Below are 23,447 nucleotides of genomic sequence, written 5' to 3'. Positions count from 1 at the left end.
CCACAGAATGGTTCCCAAACGTTTTCCTTAGAGTCAGTCTACCTTCTGGCTGAGCTGAGACACTCCACACGTGTGCACACGGCTGCACGCGCACTTCTGTATTTTCAGACATGTTAAACACTTAAGCCCTGTACTCGTACGATGAAAAGCGAAAATAGTTGAAATAAAAGGTTCAAGTTGTAGATCTCGTAGATCTGCTATTTTAGCTATTTTCAAAACGTATGTAAACAATATTGTTAGTGTGCTTCACAATGATGTTACACGTGGGAGTTAGCTATGATTAGTGTTAGATATTTTCGACTACCTACAAATAAACAAGGCCTTGTGCCCCCCCCCCCCCCCCCCCTTGATCTTTGGCCTTTTTCCTTGATTGGCCCTTTTATCAGGGCCCTCACCCAGGGCAGCAGATTTAATCGGAACGTTAATGTTATGTGAAACTCACAATCACATAACATTGAAAAATAGTTCCCAGGTTGGAAAACAAGGAGCCTATATCTCTTAATGTAGACACCATCATGAATCAATCATGAGACTCAGACAAAGAACTTTTTCTAAGGGTCACAGCCGAAAGGAATGTTTTCCGTGTGGGGGACTGTTTATTAAAACCCACCTCCTGATGTCATAACACTAAAATCAAGAATGAGACAAATGTTTATGTGGTGAGCAAAATCTTGTAGAAAGCCACACCGAGTACTAATTTCCGGACCCCTATGCCTTCCGTCAGCCGCTTCCAAGTTCTTTGTGTTTCCCTCATCCCACATTCTCCTCTCCTGAGCAATCTGCCCTTGTCCTTGATGATGTCATCATGCATCACAGCATCACGCAGCTCGCTCCTATTTTCAGATACCTGCGCCATGGAGGCAAGCCAAACAACCACTTCCTGTGTGAGCGTGTGTTTATGTGAGCGTGTGCGTGTGTTTGTGAGAAAGGGGGGGTTGGGAAGGGGGCTCCTGGTGATCTCATTCCACAGAATGCACCAATTCTCATGTGTCAGTGTGTGAGAAAGAATGTTTCTGTGTGTGTGTGTGTGTGTGTGTGTGTGTGTGTGTGTGTGTGTGTGTGTGTGTGTGTGTGTGTGTGTGTGTGTGTGTGTGTGTGTGTGTGTGTGCACACGCGTGCGAGCGTGCGCGACTGCTTGTGCATGTGTGTGTGAGTATGCGTGCAAGAGAGAAAAAATAAGTAAGGGAATAAGTAAGAGAGCAACGGAGGGAACACACTTACAAGTACTTGAACAGTGTGTTTTTCTGTTTTATTGTGTAGAACGCTTCAGGGCATTCTTTGTAATGAGTGGCCAGCTCAGTGGCCTTGTGGTTAGAGTGTCCGCCCTGAGAGAGGTCGGGTTCGATTCCCTGGCCGGGTCATACCAAAGACTATAAAAATGCCTCCGGATTGGCACTCAGCATCAAGGGTTGGATAGGGGGTAAGTCCCTGCAACATACTAGCGTCATGTCCAGGGAGTGTACTTGTACATTATGGCTGGGGCTGTACTTGCACATCAAGCCACCTCACGCTACAGGAACAGGAAATAGGCTCCTGCCCTATGGGCCACATGGCTCAGCAAGGCTTACTTTGTAGTGAGTAACATTACACTTACACAAAAATAATTAGTATTAGAACAGCTTCAAAATGATGGTTGACATGATAATCCAGATTATTGTGCTAGATACTGTGATCCCTCATTCTTAATCACAATTGTTAGCCAGGGGAGGCATTGTAGTTGAAATGAAATGTTCGGATATTGCTGATATGGCAATGAATATTCAAATCAATTATTAATTGTGGAAAGTAAACAACTGCGAGACCCTTACAGGTCCATTTGGTTACATTGATACACTCTCACAGTGAAGCTGTATATTCCCTTACCAGTTTGTCTTTGAGCCTCTCTCCCTTAATGAGGAACTCCACAGTGGTAGGGCTGGGGCTTGGACTGGGGCTACAGGGACTTGGGTTACCGCTGCTTCCTCCGCTGCCTCCGCTGTGGGTGCTGCTGCTGTCCTCCGCCCGGTTGACCTTATAGACTGTGACACAGCTAAGGCCTCCGCCCCCCAGGGGGAGCCACCCGCCGCTGGAGTCATCCCGAGTCATGACCACTGCTCTCACACGCGCATAACTGTCACTGTGTGCACGCAGAGAGGAAAAAGAGAAGAGAGGGGGGAAATTGTTAAGGTTAACAGTCACAACTGATGATGTTGTTTAATAGCAGTGCTCACACATAATCGTTTAACCGTTTCTGCTCGTCATAAATGAAGAGAGAGAGACATGGCCAGACAAAGCCACCCCGCCTGCATGTAACAGCAATTCACCGTTTGACCTCAGTATCACCATGGCGTCACACAAGTTCATTAGGACAAGTATGATTAAGGATTATGAATGTGTTTCGGCATTGATATAATGGTGACTTGCTATCAAAACCTATTCTTTAAAAGGTTTCACTGAGATAATATTTTACGGCGTGGCTACTATGGGCCGAGCCATCTAGAGGAGGGTCTGTCTGTCTGTGTGTGTGTGTGTGTGTCCAGGGCTATTCTCACAAACCACTGGACTGAGCGCCAGTGGTTTGTTTATTTTAAGTCAAAGAAGGTCGGATTGGGCTGAAAACTATGCCGAAATAATGGAGACGACTGACATCATAGTACTACTGTACTGTACTACTGACGTAATAGATGACTGACGACATAGACTGGCCACATGACATCCAAGATCCACATGGAGGCTTTTAGACCCCGTCTTGTTGATTCCCCTGATTTCAACATGAAGGTTTTGAAATGACATTCTGCGAAACTCTTAGATGAGTCTGTACAGACAACAGACGCAGCTAAAACCCATGGCAAAACAAGGAGAAAGGTAAAACCACTATGTACATTCTGAGCAGATTCAATGTTGTAGTGTTTTTGTAGTGCATGCAGTGACAGTCTGTCGCGTCGGCTACTATTTCTGACCGCTCCGGCCTCTCTGTGTAAGTTTAACCCTGACTGGTGGGTGAGTGACCACGTGGCTAAACCCCTGCTGGTTTCTAACCTTTCCCCCAAAACAGGTAGCTTAAAACTAGGCTACAAGCTATAGCCTACTAGACCTAGACATTAGACAATCCTCTTTCCTCTTAAATTCTCACTCACCATCCAGCGGTTCCCCAACGGTGTGCCGAGGCACATTGGTGTACCGTGAGACAAGTCCAAGTGTGCCTTGTGATTTTGTGACAACCACATGTTATTATAGTAATATATATGGACTATACAAATAGTTATGAATTGTTTGTATTTACTATATCAGCAGTAAAGCACACAGCGTGCATCTCATTTCCTCATTTCCTAAAACAGAGGCAAATTCTATACCCTAAAAATATATATATTTTCAACCTGGCATCCTTATTTTAAGCATGTTGTTATAGCCGAAATATTTGTTTCTATTTAATTGAGTTTTCACACATTTTCAAAAATATAAAAAATAGCTGCTCTACAAGCTCACGCGTTGCATCACGACATGTTGTAGATCACTTATTTTCACTATGAATACTGGTGTGCCTAAAGAAGGTTTGGCACAGAAGGTTTGAAAACCACTATGCTACCCCATCCACCTTGCTCTACTGACAATCATGGCCTCTCTTCCCACAAATATATATCCCTAATTTCACCCTATACCTCCCTCTCCGTCTCTCTCTCTCTCTCTCTCTCTCTCATCCCCTTTCACCCCCTCCCCTACTGCACTCTGTGCCTTTTCCAGCAATCTGATGTTTCCCTGATTAGATAACAGACACTCCACTAGGCCACCGGAAACGCCAAAGGTCACAGTGTGCTGAGGGCAGCGCTTTGCAGAATCTCCTGGTAACATATTAAAGACAGAAGATCTGAGAAAGGACGGGGCAGAACAAGACGGCGGAGATTTTCACCGTTGGCCGTCTTTACCCCCCGGTGTCACGTCACACTCTGGGCAGTTTGGGTTTATTAATAATCCTGACATCAGATATATTGGAACATTTAGTCAATAATTAAAATGTAGCAGTGTCACTGAGGTTCTAGATCACTGTTTCCCAAACTGTGGGTCGGGACCCATGTTTGGGTCACAGGGCAATTTTTATGGGCTGTTCATGGGTTTGTTTCCTACATTTAAAAAATATATATATATATTGTATTATATTAAGATTTTTTTTAAGTTTAAACAAAAACAAATCACAACTTTTCATCGATTTCATTTTTTAAGTATTTCATGAATACAATAAAAAAACATCTAAACATTTCTACAAATAAATAAAAAAGAAAACATTTAAGAAGTAATGAAAATAGCAGATCTACAAGCTCACAAGATCTGTTATTTTCCCCAGTATGGGTCCCGGGCAAACATCTAATTTCTCTTTTGGGTCTCGAGCTAAAAAGTTTGGGAACCACTGCTCTATAGGTCACTAAGAATTGAATAAGACGAATTAAAGGAAACTCTCTACACGTCATCTACAAAAATCAGTTTCTACCTCAAAAGAGAAATGGTCACTTCCACTTCCTTACTGCCTCCTTATTGGAAACCCTGGCCTACTGAAAATAGGCAACCTTTGGTCTGCTACCTTCCACGCCCTTGGCAAACCTCTGTGCCCAGGTTATTGGTTAGCAATTAATCTATGAGCCACTGAGCATTAAACTTGTGGCTATTTTTCCTTCACTTTCTGGCCTTGTAGGGCTGAATATCCTGGCTGCCTGCTAATAGTTGACCAAAGTTCCTTCCGAGGACTGATGACCACGGTAAATAATTCCAAAATAAATCAACCAACAAAACAAGACTGCCTTTAAAAAAAAAGATAGAAAAAAAAAAGAAAAAGTTGGGCTAATTCCAGTCTGGCACAAGGAAAAACACACGTCGCCACACACATGCTTGCACAGACAGACACCACACGTCTCACACACACACACACACGCACGCACGCACGCACGCACGCACGCACGCACGCACGCACGCACGCACACACACACACACACACACATCTGATTAGGCTATATTTGAAAAGTGGTGGAAACACCTTTATGAACACTTTCTTGCAACTCTACAAACCTTACTAACAGAACAGAATTCTGTGGATATTAAAATAAATAGGTTTTCTACTCTATAGTCAATATTACGTTCAACAAAGTGTCAATGCATCCCCAGTTCATATCGAGTTCACTGGTTGTCTTTAGTCTCTCCTGCCACTGCATTGAGCCTATTTACAAAACTATTCAAACCATCTCTTTAAATAACCGTTGAGTCGAGTCATCCAATTTCCTCCTATGACAACCTTCTCTCTTGAATGGAAACTAATCAAATACCATGCATGCAGCTATTCCTCCAACCAATCAAATCCCATGCAGACACTGACCTCAACAGCAGAAAACAGTGCACACATTGTGCAAACTGTTTTTATAGTTACCTAGTAGACACTCAAACACCATAAACCTGATTTGCTTTTGAGGAAAACAATGTTTTTCTCCATTAGTTGTCTTTTGGCGAGGTCAGGGCCGGTTTTATGATGCACACATTTCTCTCATACTTTTAAACAGTTCACGCTCTCACATCCTGTCTCCGGGCCGAGACGAGGGCAGCTGGTCCTGGGAGAGCAACAGAAACGACCATGACTAACCCCCCCCAAATGACCTCCCAGCGCCCTTCCTGGGTCCACCTTAAAAAAATAAAAAAAGCAGCACCACAGAGCATAGCTTTACACAAGAACCACTGTCACACACACAACCCCAAACTTCTGTTTTGAAGGCAGGATAGTGGGTAGTAAAAGGGGGCAATATTGCCACTGTTGTACCCCTGTCTACGGCCCCCAATAAAGGAAACGGGTTGTGGGTGCAGGAGGGGCTGTCAGTCAGGCGGCAGTCCCTGGGGGCTAACAGAAGGCAGGCGGTGGTGTCGCTCAGCCATGACCAGGGCACAATGACCAGGCCCTGACCCTGTAGACCTACCATCACACACATGCCAGCAACCATGACACTCACAGGGAGGGGGGCCGAGCCCAGGGAGGAAGTCTTGAGAACACAGGAGGGAAAAAAAGAAAGGAACTTAAGACAGGGCAACGCATTAGTGCAATTTTGTTTGTAGCAACGTGAGTGACTCTGAGAAAACATGGCTCTTTAGTCTCTATACTTAATTAACGAAAATCCACAACCACAAAACTGCATTGAGCCTACAGCCGACAGACATCCTGACAATCACAAAATAAAAAGTTTCTAGAGCTCACTAACAAAACAAACCTAACATCTGCACTGGACACACAAAAGAGGTCTGTCTGCTGCGCTTCCTCTCATTTTAATTCATAATTTTCCTCTTAGGATAACAACTGCAGTAAGGGCTCCAAAGGGATAGTTTCTCACAACCTGCAGAACACACACACACACACACACACACACACACACACACACACACACACACACACACACACACACACACACACACACACACACACACACACACACACACACACACACACACACACACACACACACACACACACGGTGTAGAGCGGGATGGTCTATGGAGACAAAGGTTGCTCTCCACGCCCCTTGCTGGGAGCACACAGTCCACTGGACACACAATTGAGAGCGGAAGCAGATCAGCTGGCCTGGGCCCACGAGAGAGAGAGAGAGAGAGAGAGAGAGAGAGAGAGAGAGGAGCCCCCCATTCCAAATTATTCCAAGTTATTCTGCTGGATGACTGACTTCATTTCCGACCAGAAGCAGGAGAGCAAAACAGAGGGAGGGGTGAGAGAACATAACGGAGGATGAGGAGGAGGGTGTGTATGGAGGCAGGGTGGGGACCAGGGTGACAGTCAACAGCTCTCAAATTTAAATTTGGCTCCTTCTATTCATAAAAAACAAGACGTGCCCACAGACTTAGCCTGTATAGCCAGCAGCTATATATTACTGCACACCATAGTCTGTATTAATAGTTAACAAACACGAAAAAGGTATTTAGCTCAAAAACGCAGCTTTAACAATCCCTTCGACGGTAAACTCAAAGCGTGTTTTGACGCAGCCCGCAACGTTTGACAAGAAATATGGAATCGTGGAACGGAGATACACTGAAAATGTTAACGTGTACTACTTCTAGGGCCTTTTCACGTAGCTACGAAGGTCTGTATTTCAGACAGACAGAGAGAGAGAGAGAGAGAGAGAGAGAGAGAGAGAGAGAGAGAGAGAGAGAGAGAGGGGAGAGAGAAAGAGAGAGGTGAGGAGGGAGCACGTGCAGGCCAGGCAGGCCTGGGCCCCGAGGCAGGCTGCTCCAGTGTGTGGTGGTGAGGGGGGATCCAGGGACAACCATTTCCTGAGCTGACAAAGTGGCCGTTTGTCTGCTGCTCCCAGCCCATGGCTCACAGGGCTTCAGCATGCCATCATGCTCCGCTTCTGCCTCGGCTCTGCCCCGGGCTTCCCACCCCCCGAGGGGAGGAGAGGGAAGGGGAGGGGAAAGGGGGGAGTGAAAGAAAGACAGGAGGAGGAGTGGGGGGGGAGTGGGGGGTGAGGGGGGGGCGGGGGGTGGCTGAGAGAGAAAGGATGTGGCCTGAGCCCTGGGTGCTCGCCAAGTCACCCTCCCCGCCCTCCCCTGTCTCCCCTCTCTCTATCTCTCTCTCTCTCTCTCTCTCTCTCTCTCTCTCTCTCTCTCTCTCTCTCTCTCACTCACTCTCTCTCTCCACCCCCTCTCCCCGGCTGCCTCTTTCTACACAATGGCCGCTTCTCTGCTGAAATTTCACGTTATTGGATCCCGGGCCTGGAGTTTTGTGCTCTCACAATGTCCAGGCAGTGGAGCATGCTGCAGGAGAGACACACTCTGCAAGCTAAAGGCTGGAAAACCATTCCTCCTTTCATTAGCATCAGAAAAGGGGAGAAAAGCACCCCCCACACCACACACACACTTCCCTCCCCATCTTTGCCCCTGTATCAAAACCGGAGGAAAGCTGTCAGGCTCTGTCAGGCTTCACTAGAACCCTTTGGCTCGTTGGGACTTTTGCAGAGGAAAAAAAAATCATTAAAAAATCATTGGGAAAATAAACACAAGCTACTTATCCTGATCGGATTCTATAGATTATCCTCAGAGAGGAAAGGAACCCCTAGCAAAGGAGAAGGTGGGATTGGAAGACGGAAAAAAGAAAAAAAATGCTACTCAAGCTGGGGTGACTCATTCTCTATATTTGCAAAGATATCTTGTGTATCTTCGATGGCTATGATTAAAGACACAATACCTTACATTTTTACAATTCTAACAGTTCAGGCCTAACCAATCTATTCCTCGTCCAGGCTAATACAGCATGCATCTAAGCACAAACCCAAAACTGCAATAATCTACTGCTGTGTTGAAGTAAAAATTGTGTGTGGGATTCACTACCGGCCGATCAAAATCCTTCTTTTTTTTTACTATTTAAAAAAAAAAACTTGTCAACCTTACATTAACAAACATAACTTACTTACTTACTTATATAATAATAATAATAATAATAATAATAATAATAATAACAATAATAATAATAATAATGATAATAATAATATTGGCAAAGTAGAATGCGTGTATTTTCGACAAAACAATCATGCCTTATGTAGGAAGTAAATAACATGAGAGTCCAATGTCGATTCCAGCAGTGCGTCTAATCTGAACGGTGCAAGCTAGCTAGCCAATTAGCCACGGTTCAAATCCCTTCAATAACCGGTGGCAAACTCTAGGGCACAGACATACCCAAAACAAACACCGACATGACCTAACACAGATGCAGTGCAAATTATGACAGAATGCCGCAACAAGACACTTTTGAAGCGAGGCTCTCTCTGTTAACCATTAATATGACACCAGCGATGATGGGGAAAATGCCTTAAGAAACACTAAACAGACAGCCAACGTCACCAGTCCTGCTATAGAAGCCACAGTGAAAACCAATATGAAGGCTATAGAAAGAGAAGTGAAAGAGAAATTTGCCCTATCTCCTCTCAACACCTCGGGGCTGGTGGTGAGTCATCTCCCACACAAGAACATTCAGCTTAGCTACCACCAGACTCAGAAAAAAACAACAACAAAAACACAGGCCTGCTCAGCTGCTGCACCACACAGCAAATCTACACTTCAAGATTACCACAGTCCGCCAATAGAAATACAATCTAACAAGGTTAGACAAATTAACTGAACACATGCCCTGCTGTTAGCATCCATCATAGACAGCAATTAGCAGATAAAATTAGCTAGCAGCCTAAAAAGCTAAACAAAAAACAGACCTCAACCAGTATCGTGCATGTCAAACTGCTCACTCAAGTTTTTTTGTTTTTTTTTGTAACATTGATTTTCTGCCTTACGCCGAAGCTAACCAACCCTTCCATTACTGGATTGGGCCTGCTACCCCAAGAACAATGTTCTGGGTACTTCTGTGCCGTGGCACTATAATAAATCAAAAGGATCCCATATGTGTATCAAACGCCAAAAAACTATTCTCAAACATCAATCAAAGCCACATATTGAGATGATCTTAATTTGAACCGCAAGCATTTGGAAAATTAAAACCTTGCGCTTGCCATTACAGGAAGAAAAAAAAAAAGAGGAACCGCAAATTTGGACTGCTGCGAAGTCTCTGGTCTGCTTTGATGTGAAAGTAGTCCCCAGGGACTCAGGCTTCTAATCGTCACAGTAACTGCAGAGACTCCAAGACTGGTGGGACTTTGGGAGCGGGCGGACGGGAAACTGAGGGGACAAGGCGGTTGTCTAGCTGTGGGAGAAACCATCAAAACATCTCAGGAGCACGCTGGGAAGAAGAAACCACCAAACCATGATGATGGACCATGGCTGTTAAGAGAAACGGCTATGAAACAAGTTGTAAAATATCACAGCATGCCCTGTTGTTGACAAAGGGTCATCATCACAAAACTGGTGAAACAGTACCATCATCATCACCACACTAACCACTTAGCCCTAATACTTTGTTGAATAGCAAAAATTGGCAATCTAAAGTCTTGTGACTTGATACAGTGTGAGCTTGTAGATCTGCTATTTTTGAAATGTTTGGAATTTTTTTGCCTATAATGACATGCCCAAAATAAACTGCAGTGGCCCATCTTGAAAATCCATTATGTTTCACATTCAAATAAGCTTAGCCTACTACTACGTATAGTGTAGCCCGTTCCAGAATTTGGAAGAACAAACCAAGAACAAATATTAATCTTTGATTCAAGGTCTAAAAATGGCAACTGGGTAGCACAAAATCAGATCAAAATGACTCAGCATACAAGCGTCCTTTTTCCTATGGGCCTAATAGATTATGAGCTTTCCTGGTCAAAATATGTGGATAAAAAAGAAGAGTTCATTTCATAAGACAAAGTTGTGTTTGTTTAGATCTATGAATCTAGGGTCTAGACTAGAGGCCTATACAGAGAGACAAATACACATGACAAATGTTCCCAGAGTAATAAACAAGAGCATGCACGCACATGCACACGCACACGCGCACACGCGCACACACGCACACGCGCACACACGCACACGCGCACACACACACACACACACACACACACACACACACACACACACACACACACACACACACACACACACACACACACACACACACACACACACACACACACAAACCCCTTCCTGTTTTCAAAGAGTTTGGAAACTCAATCAAAGACACAAGGTTTAGGATTTACATCTGTGGCCTTTTATGTCTGTGGCCTTGCAGGAAAGAACCGTCTCAGCCCAGCTGCAGCCGAGCTCAGCTCACAACGAGACCCAGCCTTTATGCTCCCGCATGCAGCACAACTGAAAACAATATCCACAATTCAGACACTTACTGCTAAAAAGAACTTCTTTAGAGGCACTGAGATATGGTCTGTAGAAGTTCAGAAGCCCTCCTCCTCAATGAAGAAAATAAGAGAGAAGCCATGCTATCTGATGATGCTGGTGGTAGTGAGATAGAGCAAAGAAGAAAATGAAGAAGGCCCAAAATGGAGCTGTGAGGTTTCATTTGGGCCAGTTCATTCACAATTCCGGGGTTAAATTAACACTAAGGCCTGTGTAGGCCTATACACTAGCCCATAATTGTCTAAGAAATAAGAGAAATATCCAAATACACTGCTGACATTTACACCAGTTTATGTCTGCTCCTAAAATACTTGAAGAGGAAATGAAAATTACAAGAGGGAAGTGGCTCGGGTTTAAAATATACAGAATCCTGTCCCAGATCTGGCCATGGGAATGAAACAGTCCGCAACGTTCATACACAGCCCTGTCCATTTTTGATCACTTGTCACAGTTACTGACTGTCCACATTCTTTCTTTTCTCTTTCCTTTTTTTAGAGAGGTTCATTGTCATTAATCATGCAAACAATACAAAGGTCTCTTAACAGAAGAGAGAGATGCTGGATTGTGGTCTGTCCACAAAGTAACTCTAGGATTATACAACTCATCAGCTTGTTATTTTCATATTGCAATGTTTTTAATGTGAAAAATGCATAACTATGGCAATGGAGGAATATTAGAGATGATATCTAATGTATGAACTGAGACAACTCAGTCTCCACAGGATCTATGGCTGGCCAACATGTGGATAAACATCTATTAAAATGGTGTAAAAGCACACACAGCTATAACAACAATACCAGGTGCTAGACAAGTAAAATCGACACACTGTGACACTAACTAGAACATACTCCCATGCAAAATTATTAGTATTACCACCATGTCACGTTTCGGAGTCTGATAGAGCTTACACTTGAATCGTCACATGGTGATAAAAAACGAGATGAGGTCTAATAACAGAGTCGTTATTGGTGTCAATAGCAAGTTACTGTGTGCAGATTGTGAACGATGCATATCTGTGTGTGTGGGCTATGGAACCCGAAACTAGAGAATCTCTGATGTCATAATATTGATGACATCAGTTTTGCCCAAATATGGGGTTCCACATAGCTAAAGACTGGCCTCCAAGTAGCCATAGCCTGGAGGGATGGTGGATCTGAGATTATATTCACCCCCAGCGTGCATGAAAGAATTGATGCTAGAAGTAGTTTGCAAAATTATCCGCGGACAAACACACACACACACACACACACACACACACACACACACACAGACACACACACACACACACACACACACACACACACACACACACACACACACACACACACACACACACACACACACACACACACACACACACACACACACACACACACACACACAAACACACAGGGGTGAAAACATAATCACCCCTGTGTGCCTTTGGCCTAAACCTATTGGTCAGCTGAAATACGGAATGGGGGACATACGTGTATGTGTACGTGTACGTTTGTTACATACATACATACATACATTATTGTCACTGTGTATTGTCATTGTCACTATTCTAGACAGCTGACCCCTTCTGTGCCACACAATAAAAACACCTAATTATGAGTAGAAATGTTCAACCAACAAAGTCGGTGACTCAAGCCTTACTACAACTTCCTCTAATGTCTTTTGGAGGTTAAGATAACTGGAATTCCAATATGGTCTGTGAATTCCAATATGGTCTGTGCCATTAGAGTCACAAGCAAGACTTCCCAAAAAAATACAGAAGCAAAACCTAAGATATGTTCACCTCAGAAGGCTTTGACACAAGAAGCCATATGCCTCTAGACTAGGCTGTGCCCATCTAGTCAAGCTTGTTCATAGCTGTCATATTCAACAACTGGCAATAACCGCAAATAATATGTCCATTTAAAAAGGTCCAGGAAATGCTTTAGCCCAACATCAGGGTTACAGGACATAGGCAATTATTTGCACTGTAAAGAACTAGTCTTAACAGCTGAAGTAGCTGTCTCCCTTTGTTGTTTCAGGCCAGGATGGGGGTTGATTGGGAGGAGGAATGTGTTTGAGGAAGCTTGGCGGCAGGAATGGGGAGTGCAAAACAGCCCTCAGGTGATAAGATCGCGACACCCACATTGGCAGACAAAACGCTGAGCTGTCAAATCAATCACACAGATAGGAAGAGGGCACAGAGACAGGAATCACCGAGGGATCACCTGACTGGCAACCGACAATACTAGAGTGCTGCAGGAATCTAAAACAACGAGGCCTGAAACCTAATTTATACTCCATCATACAACGGTTTCACACGCCAAAAATAACATATTGCAAACCGGTGCATTGTATACATTTGTATAAATTGGGTTTAATGCTGAAATCCGTAAATTAGTTATTTTAATGACTAAAATGATATTTTAATCAATCTGTAAGGCAGAGTATGTTAATACAATATAACTAGGCCTGAAGCTCATAAGTCCAATCTCTCTATTGCCCAAGCAAGGATTCCCTCTTGTATGAGTGGGTAGGTTTCCCACGAAGGAGACCTGGGTTCGAATCCAAGGTGTTACAGTTGCAAATAGCCTTCTCCATCAGGAGAGGACATAAACTTAAGTATCGCAGCTTTAAAGCAGGAACAATGGTATCTAAAGGCAACCTTTATCAAGAAAAACATGAGGTTTTATTGAATAATTAATCAGGGCTGGCTGTTTGATTTAGATTTTTTATTTTAAGAATTTAGAGACATCTGTATGGGACCTAACCGTAATATAAACACAATTGATGTGCAAATACAAAACTAGGAACTAGACATTATATCTGATGGTAGTTACAAGACAACAAGTTACAAACTTTCAAAGGAAGTAAATTAGGTACTTTTGGAAGACCAAAAATACCCTTGTCCAACAGACAAGACTACTGCACTTACTGAGGTAAATACCAATAGTAAAAAAAAAAACTTGATGTTCAGGGGAGAGGCCGTGGCTTGTGCATATCCTCAATAAATCACACACACACTCAATCTTCTTTCTGCATAATCATAGTGCTTGGCTGCTAAACTACCATTAGCCTTAACTCCCACCATACTCTTCACACCAGCAACACAACCCAGAGCAGACGCAAACCAAACTTTGACAAGGCTCCGTACATCGTCTATTCATTTGAACCCTGTGTGAACACAGGCTTGCGGAGGCCCAGCTATATGTTCTCAGAGAAGGGTGTGCTGTGTGCACACCAACTCGGTTTACCACCTCACCTTACCACCAGAACATCAATCAATCACCACAAATTACACCTGTCCAGGAAGACAAAATGTTGAATGATTAGGCATTATGTTTTCTCCAATTAAATAGAAAGGGGTGAGTGTTCTTGTGGCTTATCAAAGAGATTTAACTTTAAAAAATGACAATGTCAATAATAGCCCGTAGAGCCAAATAAAGAAACTGAGAAATTGCATAACATAAGGGAAGATAAGATATTTGAATGCAGGTAAATCTCATTCAGGCAAGGAACAACTCACTGTGTCACAGTATACAAGGGAAGTAAGTGTAATAAATTCTTGAACATTACACAAATCAATAATATTCTTAAAAAACAACAGTCACATTGTACCTGCAGCTTGTACGTGATATCTCTAGCTTGAAGAGTTAAAATGGCATCCTTAGTCACAAACCATGAAAATATCTCTACACTTAGGCTACTAAGTGGCTTTTTTCATCAAGTGCAGCTTATTAGATTCAGTTAAAACAAATGAAAATGCTTAGTATTCCATTCACTCCAATTCTATGAATCACACCATCACCAGATAGGTGGTGGTGGTGGTGAGAGCATAGAACTGCTGCTTGGACCATAATGTTAGCCATCTTAGCTGCTGTCATTGTGTAATCTTTAACAGATGCACCATATAGCAGGCTGGGTCTGAAAGCCTATGGCATATAAAACAACCCACGTCTAGTTCAAGGACAAAGTGTCCCTGCATTAAATCAATCCACCTTAATATGAGCAAAAGATAAATGGAACGGGGGGAAGAAGAACATGGCTGTTGTTTCGCACATGAAACCATGACAATGTGAGGATACAGAAACGCACACCACTTCCTCGGTGTCAAGAGCACAACGACATCTATGAGAAAGTAATGACACATATTCGGATAAATCAGTGGTTCTCAGTCAGTGGTCCGGGGACCACCAGTGATCCTTGAAGGGATTCCAGGTGGTCCCCAGCTAAATAATGTTGAGTTGGTAACCAAATGGACCCTTATAGATCTTTAACTCTTGAGAGTGTAAAATGAAAACAGAGTGTAAAATGGTTTCATTTTACACTCTCAAGAGTTAAATTATTGTTAAACAAAATATTCTACGTTTTGGGTCTGAGAGGCTAGATCTCATCAAATGGTGGTCCGTAGCTCGAATGCCGAATACATTATGGACCTTGATATGAAAGGGTTGAAAACCACTGGGATAAATGACACAGATTGTTGCAGTTATGAAAGATAAATGGCAGCAGGGTTCGTCCCTTACTATATTTACCTGATTCGACAGTAAAACGCATGAAATATGATCATTGTGTGATCGTCAGTGCAATGCAGAAACACTGTACAGTGCTGTGAATGGAGGGCAGGCAGGTACTTTATGAATGGAAGGGATCACGTGACCAGCAGCACCTCCCGAGCAGATATTTCTCACTGACAGTCAACAAGCAACACGCACAGGGATCAGCCCACTAAAACAATACACATTTACCACTAAAATATCGACGAAACGTTCACAAACCAACACATCTATGGATCCCGGTCACTTAGTCGTTTCCTTTGGTGCGGAGATCCGAGGGATTTTGGATGTCGACGTGCCGTTTTTTAACATTTTTTATGAATGGAGATTGTGATATGCAAATGAGTGTGATTGAGAAAAAAAATGGCATCTTCAGCTTTTGGACGCTGACATTGCAGCATTCTCTTTGATGGCACATCTTCCTTTAATAAAGATTACTCTTTAACGGCAGCATGATTTCAATGATCAGTATATCGACGATGTTAGATCAGTAGCGTATCATGGAAAATAAATATACATTGCCGACTGATCTTAAACAGCCTAAATAGCACTATTTGAACATCATGTACTGAGCTGATGTTAAGATAATATCGCCACTAAAATAGATTTTTTTAAAAGCTATTGTTGTCTCCGCCAAATTGGTAATTACATGTAATACCATTATCGGGGATTCTGTGTACAGTACAGTACACCAATAATGGGGGGAAATGTCGTTTTTTGGCTAAACGCGTGTACAGCCGATCAATGATATAATTTTGAATGGAATGAAGGATTGTTGATGATGTCCATAGCATAAGTGTAATGAAATAACAGGAGAAAGGGGGAATGCGCTGCATTCAGTATATGGGCCTATGATGGCATTGTATGCGTATAACGCCGTTTATTTTAAACATTATTATCAAGCAATCCATAGAAACCCGTAGCCTGTCAAACAGTCCGAACAATAACAGAGAACAGATCGACCCGTATTATCATCATCCTCGATATTATTATTATTGGCAACGATGGAAAACCAAACTATATGGTTTGGTTTGATGCAAGTACATATATAATATGTATTTACTTGGACCATGAAGCAATATACACAATGTAGTCGATGTAGCCTTGGATCAAGACTATCATAGATGTATTTTAACGAGTCTGACTGAAAGTCAGACTAGAAAAATACATCTTTGATAGTCTTGATCCAAGGCTATAGTCCATGTAAAGATGTAGAGGATCATCTCTCCAGAACACTGAGATACCTGATATCACTGCAGCGTTGTAACAATGTAACAAAATGTAACCAAATAAGAGAGCGTTGTAACAATGTAACAAAACGTAACCAAATAAGAGTAGTACTACTCACTCGTTGTTTGGATTTGTCGAATCTTCGCTCATTTTTTCTCACGGGGATCCAGATCCTAGCAATAGCATGGACGACGCAGTGACGGCAGGGTAATACACCACAAATATCACCATTTTCTTTCACATTAAAAACAAATCACCCCTAGAGTTGGATAAAAAAAAGTGAAGGTTTTTTTTTTTTTTTTTTTTTTACAATGGGAGCGTGGATGCAGCTCCACTCAGAACCCAAGTAGCTTTATATTAGCCTAGCTCTGCTTCTGCTGCCTGGAACTAAATGACGAGGAGGAATGACAACCGATGATTCATTTTGTCTTCTCTGGAAGTAAAATCCGACCACGACAGATTGCCCTCCATCTGCATCGTCCTCTTCAGCAACGCATATCCCATGTATTCAAAAAATGTGGTACGGATCCTTGAGAAATGAACAAATTGTACGCAAGCAACGGTTTGGCAGGTTTATTTATGGCTGGGTCTGTAGTGTCGAGCATCCATTCGCCAACTTCAGGACAACTAAAACACTTGAAAAGCTGCTGCTTAGTGTGCAGCCGTTCTGCTCCGTCCAACGCGTCCGATCCGAGGATCTTGCGGTAAAAGCTGCTGGTGGTGGTGGGGGGGAATGTTCTTATGATTTTCAATATTGTTATGGAGACGTTGAAGTTATGAAAAATGTGGTAGATTCGCAAAAAATCCTCAGAGAAAGTTGGTTGGACATCTGCTTTAATCGAACTCCATTTTCAACTCGGGGGCAATGAAACATCGGAAAACTGGGCGGATGTGTCGACCCTCCCGACGCGAGAGAAAACGAGATCCTTCCGCGAGGAGGTAGCAAAAACATACCGCGATTTACATCGAAATCATCTCTACGCTTGTGCAATTTGTTGCATCCACGCAAACCGTCATAACTTGTTTATTATTATTATATGCTCTTCCTGAACGACGCAGTGCAAAAAAACAGGACGTTCACTTTTAAAGTTGACCCACAAAGTAGTCCCTACACACACTTCCCAAAAGAAGTTTCCCTTCAATCACGCATTGATACACAGCAGAGGGAAGCGTCTGTGTGATAGCCAGTGTTGCCATGTCCGCTTATTATAAGCGAATTAGGGCTTGTTTTTCTGTGAAGTCGCTTGTAAATATTGGTGGTTGGTTGCAGCAGTTTCTTTAGGTTTGTTTCTAAAGTGTAAGTTGCTTATTTGGGCTTCTTAACGAATGTTGTTTAAACTCAGTGTTTCTCAAAGAATTTCAAGTCAAGGACCCCCAAATTATTTGTCTGCAGAGTCAGACCCCTCCCTCCATCTTAAAATATTTTGTGCGGGGTCCCATACAAGATTTGTGTTGAAATGTTTCAAAAATATTCATTTTCTTTTTCAAAATTCTTATGTATTTTTTTTTTAAATTAGCAGATCTACAAGCACCACACCGCGTTTCATTGATTGAATACTTTATTAACAGTTTGCAAAGACAGCACAGGGAAGTACAGTTCAATACAAGGTCTATTAAGAGGATTTTAAACCCAAGAAAGCACTATGGCTTGTTTCCATTGGGGTCCTTCCTTTGTACTCAATTCATCGAACATCACATCGCATCGCGACGCGTTGTGAGCTTGTAGATCGGCTATTTTCAAATAGCCAACGTTAAATGTTTAAAGGGCGAAGCCGCGAAGGGCTCGTTTCTTCATAGATCTGGTTGCTTGTTTCTTTCTCTAAGTCTGGCAACACTGTGTGATAGCACGCAAACTGGAGAGAAGGATCTGGAGGAAGGATCCAGACACTGTGTGTGTGTGTGTGTGTGTGTGTGTGTGTGTGTGTGTGTGTGTGTGTGTGTGTGTGTGTGTGTGTGTGTGTGTGTGTGTGTGTGTGTGTGTGTGTGTGTGTGTGTGTGTGTGTGTGTGTGTGTGTGTGTGTGTGTGTGTGCGTGTGCGTGTGCGTGTGCGTGTGTGTGTGAGTGTCACACACACACGACCATTAAGAAATTCTGTTGTTTGCTTTCATTAAGCATTCACTAGCTCAGTGGTTCCCAAACTTTTTAGCTCGAGACCCAAAAGAGAAATGTAATGTCTCCCCGTGAGCCAACCTAGTGAAAATAGCAGATCTACAAGCTCACAACACATGTTGTGAGCTTGTAGATCGGCTATTTTAACTACTTCTTAAACATTTGTTCTCGAATTTATAGAATTTCGTGGATTTATTTATGAAATTATTTTTGAAAAATGTTTGATTTTGGGGGGAAATAAATGTTATATAAAATATATATATTATATAAAAACATTTAAGAAATGAAAAATATAAAGGGGATATTTACTCGCGACCCATAAAAGTGTACCCGTGACCCACAAATGAGTACCGACCCACTGTTTGGGAACCTTGTCTGACTAGCCTCGTTTCTACCGTTTCTACATGGTCCTGGTCTCTGTTTTAAATGCAACAACCCCACTGGTGTAGCACGTGGGAATTACATCAGATTCCCCTTCATGATTTATGAAGCCAAGGCCGATGTTACATTTGTATCACAGCTAGGTGGCATTTCATTCATATCGCAGTCATAACGCTGTGACATCGCCTCTGTAGAACCTGAATTGTTTTGAACATGATCAGTGGTGGAAAAAATACTCTAATTTTTTTACTTAAGTAAAAGTATCAATACTGCAATATTTTCAAATGGCCAAAATGTATTGAAGCTTTGTAAAAATAATCAAAATCTACAAACTAACTAAGTAACTAGTAACTAAAGTTTTCAAATAATTGTAATGGATTAAAAGTACAATAATTGCCTTTCAGATGTAGTGGAGTAGAGTAGAAGTAAAATTACTGAACATTTGAAATACTCCAGAAAAGTAAAAATACCTCAAAATTGTACTTAAGTACAGTATTTGAGTAAATGTACTTAGTTACTTTACACCACTGCATGACATACTGACAGAAAATGTTGACACCAAGGTAACTCCAAAATAACAATTTCTGCTCAACTTTAACTAAATATGTATGAAAATGTATCGGTTTGCAAATATGGTTTGCAAATATTTAGCTCTGGTAGCCATCCTCCTAGTCAATTAATGAACTAGAAGGCTATACCAAAACCTCTATCCTCTTAACCTCTACTGGCTCATATATTTTAGCCAGTAATAGACTATTTGTCTTGCTATATGGTTTATACAGCTATCATAACTATACCATTCTCTACTCCCAACACGCCCGCCCGCCCGCCCGCCCGCCCGCCCGCCCGCGCACACACACACACACACACACACACACACACACACACACACACACACACACACACACACACACACACACACACACACACACACACTACATACATACTACATACATACTACATACATCATACATACATATAGACTACATACATATATGTATGTATTGTACACTACACATTACATGTACACACACACACACACACACACACACACACACACACACACACACACACACACACACACACACACACACACACACACACACACACACACACACACAATGAAGTCTTTGTCCAGATGTTGGATGTAGCCTATGTTACAATAGCCTCCAGCTATAGGCTATATCAGTTCTGTAGCTACCCCATTCATGTTCTTGTGAGACTGTGAGGTAGACAGTTGAACCTACTATAAAATATACCACCAAGTTACCAACAAAATCATATAGATCAGTGATTCTCAAAAGTGGGGTTCGGGGGCCCCCAGGGGTCCATGAGAAGGTTCCAGGGGGTCCTCAGCGAAATTAGTTTAAACACTGTAATCCTATATACATAGCTATTTGAAAATATCAGATCTACAAGCTCACGACCAAGCTCACAAAGCCACATTGTGAGCTTATAGATCTGCTATTTTCAAAACATCTTGAAAATGTGAAACATTTGGAATATGTTTGAAATATTTTAACAGCACAAATCTTGTATGGGGGTCCCTGACACAAAGTATTTTCAGATGGGGGTCCATGGCCAAATACATATTCATTTGGAGGTCCTTGACATGAAAAAGTTTGAGAACCGCTGATATAGATGATTGTTAGGATGTGTTCAATGTCGTGCATGCAGAGCGAGCCTGGTTGCATAAGACTTAAATGCTATTGGATTTCTGTGCTGTGTGGAATGGCGAGAGATCGGGCTAAATGATTCTGCCCGGTTGTCATAGTGACAGTATGTTGTGTGAGAAGTTTCTTTGTACTTCCCTGGCTCTCATACAGCTTGTGCCACGGCCTTATGTTACAGCCATGTAAAACAGTCCTCTGTGTCAGGGTATATAGATAGCCCATACATGACCCTCGTCATGTGCAGACTTAACACACATTGTAAATCCCCCCAGGTGTTTGATTAGATTTTGTCCCTGCCGAGGTGGGGTTTATCAGCATGTCACAATGGATAGGCTCCTATCTGCTCTGCTGTCTGATACAATGGACCTTTATGACTGGCCTTAGAGCAAAGGTGAATTTACCATATGGATTTTTTTTTATCAATAAAATAATAACATTGATTGTTTCAGCAATAAACAATAAAGTGGATTTCAACCTATTAAAACATAGAAAACCCTTATTTAAATTTGTAGGTTCAAAAAGCAAAAGCTGTATTTGATTAAATGTGACCACTTCTCCACTCCCTTTTTCGAAAGAGTTTATTATCCTCATGATTAAGCTTACGTGTACACATAGAGTGTCCCTTGTTTCAAATTGTACATAAAAAACAATGGACATCTTAGAATCTTCCCACTAAAATGCTTCTATCCTTTGGAGTATTCAGAGTTCAGAAAGTCAGCCTGCTTTCTCATATCACAAAAATTGATGGCCTATAGTGCATTTCCTGTGTGCACACACACACACACACACACACACACACACACACACACACACACACACACACACACACACACACACACACACACACACACACACACACACACACACACACACACACACACACACACACACACACACACACACACACACACACACACACAGTGTTGTGTGTATGGTGTGAACCTTCCCTTGACTTCCTCAATCAGGGTCATCACCATTCTCTTTAAGTCTCTTTTAAGACTGTAAACAAGCTAGTGTTTCTGTGTTGGCAACATATGGCCACAGAATGAGGAATGTGTTTATCTCAGCTCAAACGTCATTCAACGAGTTGAACACAAATTATTCACCAACTTGCATTGACTTGATTGAACGTTCAAATGTTGCGCAGATGACATTTGATCGGATTTTAAATTATCAATTTTCTTTGTTGTACAGCAATGTTTTATTCAATGACAAGATCTTTATCTTTTGAATGATAGGCAATTATTTTACAAAACCTATGTTGCTTTTAATACACATGACCTGACATGTCACACTGAAACTAGAGGCTTGTCCTGTGACTTGACTCTTTTAAGTTGAGATTAGAATCATGATTCAGACTTAATGATTTGGAACTTACTTATGGCTGGTGGAAGGCAATTGTGGATATGTTTATGCAGATATGTTGGACTACGCTGCTCAGTCCAGGTAGCTTAACACAGAGAGACGATATAAGGCAATAGCTAAACTAGAAAAATGTGTGCCTCGGAGCACAGGTCTCCGCCAGGCCAGGTCGGTTATGGTGGCCGTGGGCCAGCATTGTATGAATTTATTGCACAGACAGAATATGTTCATTTGCGGGAGTGTTGAAAATCTGTGTACGAGTAGTAGCAGATGTTTGGACAAAATCTGTAGGAGTAATATGAAAAATGTTTAGTGAAAATCGGCCTACTGGTGGCGCTATAATAGGCTACTGTGAAAGGGGTGGTATTTCTTCCTCGGCCTGGTGGAAATGTGCGTGCAAAGTCGCTCCGGCATTTTGTTCAAAACAAGCAACTCCTGCAAACTTTAGATGCCAATCAGGATGGAACATGACAAATCGGACATGACTATAGAGATAATGTGTACCGAATTGCGTGATGTTTGGACAAAATCAGTAGGAGTAATATAAAAAAATGTGTTTCGCAAAACTCCTCCTGGTGGTGCTATAACAGAGCGAGGTGAACAGTTTGGGCCAGACATTCTGCTCTGGCCTCCAGTGTGTACAGTTTCATGTCAATCGGGGCAACGGTGCAAGAGTCTCGGAGATAAGCTGTACACAGACACACACACACACACACACACACACACACACACACACACACACACACACACACACACACAAACACACACACACACACACACACACGGACGCGAATACATTCTTCGGCCTGACGGAGACAATAACAATATATTCACATTCAATATATGCACTGGGGACATATGCACAAATAAAAACAATTATCAAACAGATTGAGGTTTGGCATTTAAAGTAGCAAGCTGAACATTCAAAGAACGCACTGTAGCAAGGTTAGTGGTGAGGGACAAACCAGTCTATCTCACAGTGAATGGAAACAATAACCCCAGGCACATAGTATTCAAGGCGGTTTGAAGTATATATTGCTTGAATTGGACCATGACTACAATCAGGTGATGACCTCATCACCTGATTGATGGGGGGTCGTTGCTGGTGACAGCTCTTGGTAAATAATCTAATCTGAGGATCATCTGCTTTTACATTTATTCATAGCCTTCTCATTTTCAACCATTTTGTTATTAACTTAATTTTAGTTAGGTTTGCATTTTCTACCTTTTGTGGATGGGTTTGGACTTTGGTTTTGTCAATGAGGAAGATACTATAAGTTTCTAACTATAAGTTTTCTTCACTGGGTAATGCCACCTCAGGAGTCTGTGGAAAGATTCATCTCTTGTTTGGCGTGGGACCCACCAGACA

At 42.2% G+C, this 23,447-nt stretch overlaps 1 protein-coding gene across 1 annotated transcript in view; it reads right to left on the bottom strand.

Annotated features, from left to right (window-relative positions):
* Positions 1–17,516, bottom strand: part of spred1 (sprouty related EVH1 domain containing 1) — a 49,316-nt gene extending 31,800 nt beyond the window's left edge. The window contains exons 1-2 of the mRNA XM_084044022.1: positions 16,672–17,516; positions 1,864–2,116 (exon numbers count right to left, since the gene is read on the bottom strand). Of these exons, the coding sequence (XP_083900148.1) occupies positions 1,864–2,116; positions 16,672–16,703 (285 nt within the window). The 5' untranslated portion in view covers positions 16,704–17,516. The remainder of the gene's footprint in view (positions 1–1,863; positions 2,117–16,671) is intronic.
* Between the last annotated feature and the right edge of the window lie 5,931 nt (positions 17,517–23,447).

This window comes from Gymnoscopelus microlampas, assembly GCF_963454915.1.
Source record: "Gymnoscopelus microlampas genome assembly, chromosome: 20".
Classification (NCBI taxonomy): domain Eukaryota; kingdom Metazoa; phylum Chordata; class Actinopteri; order Myctophiformes; family Myctophidae; genus Gymnoscopelus; species Gymnoscopelus microlampas.
Note: the sequence above shows the minus strand (reverse complement) of the source record. Positions and strands in the feature narration are given on the sequence as shown.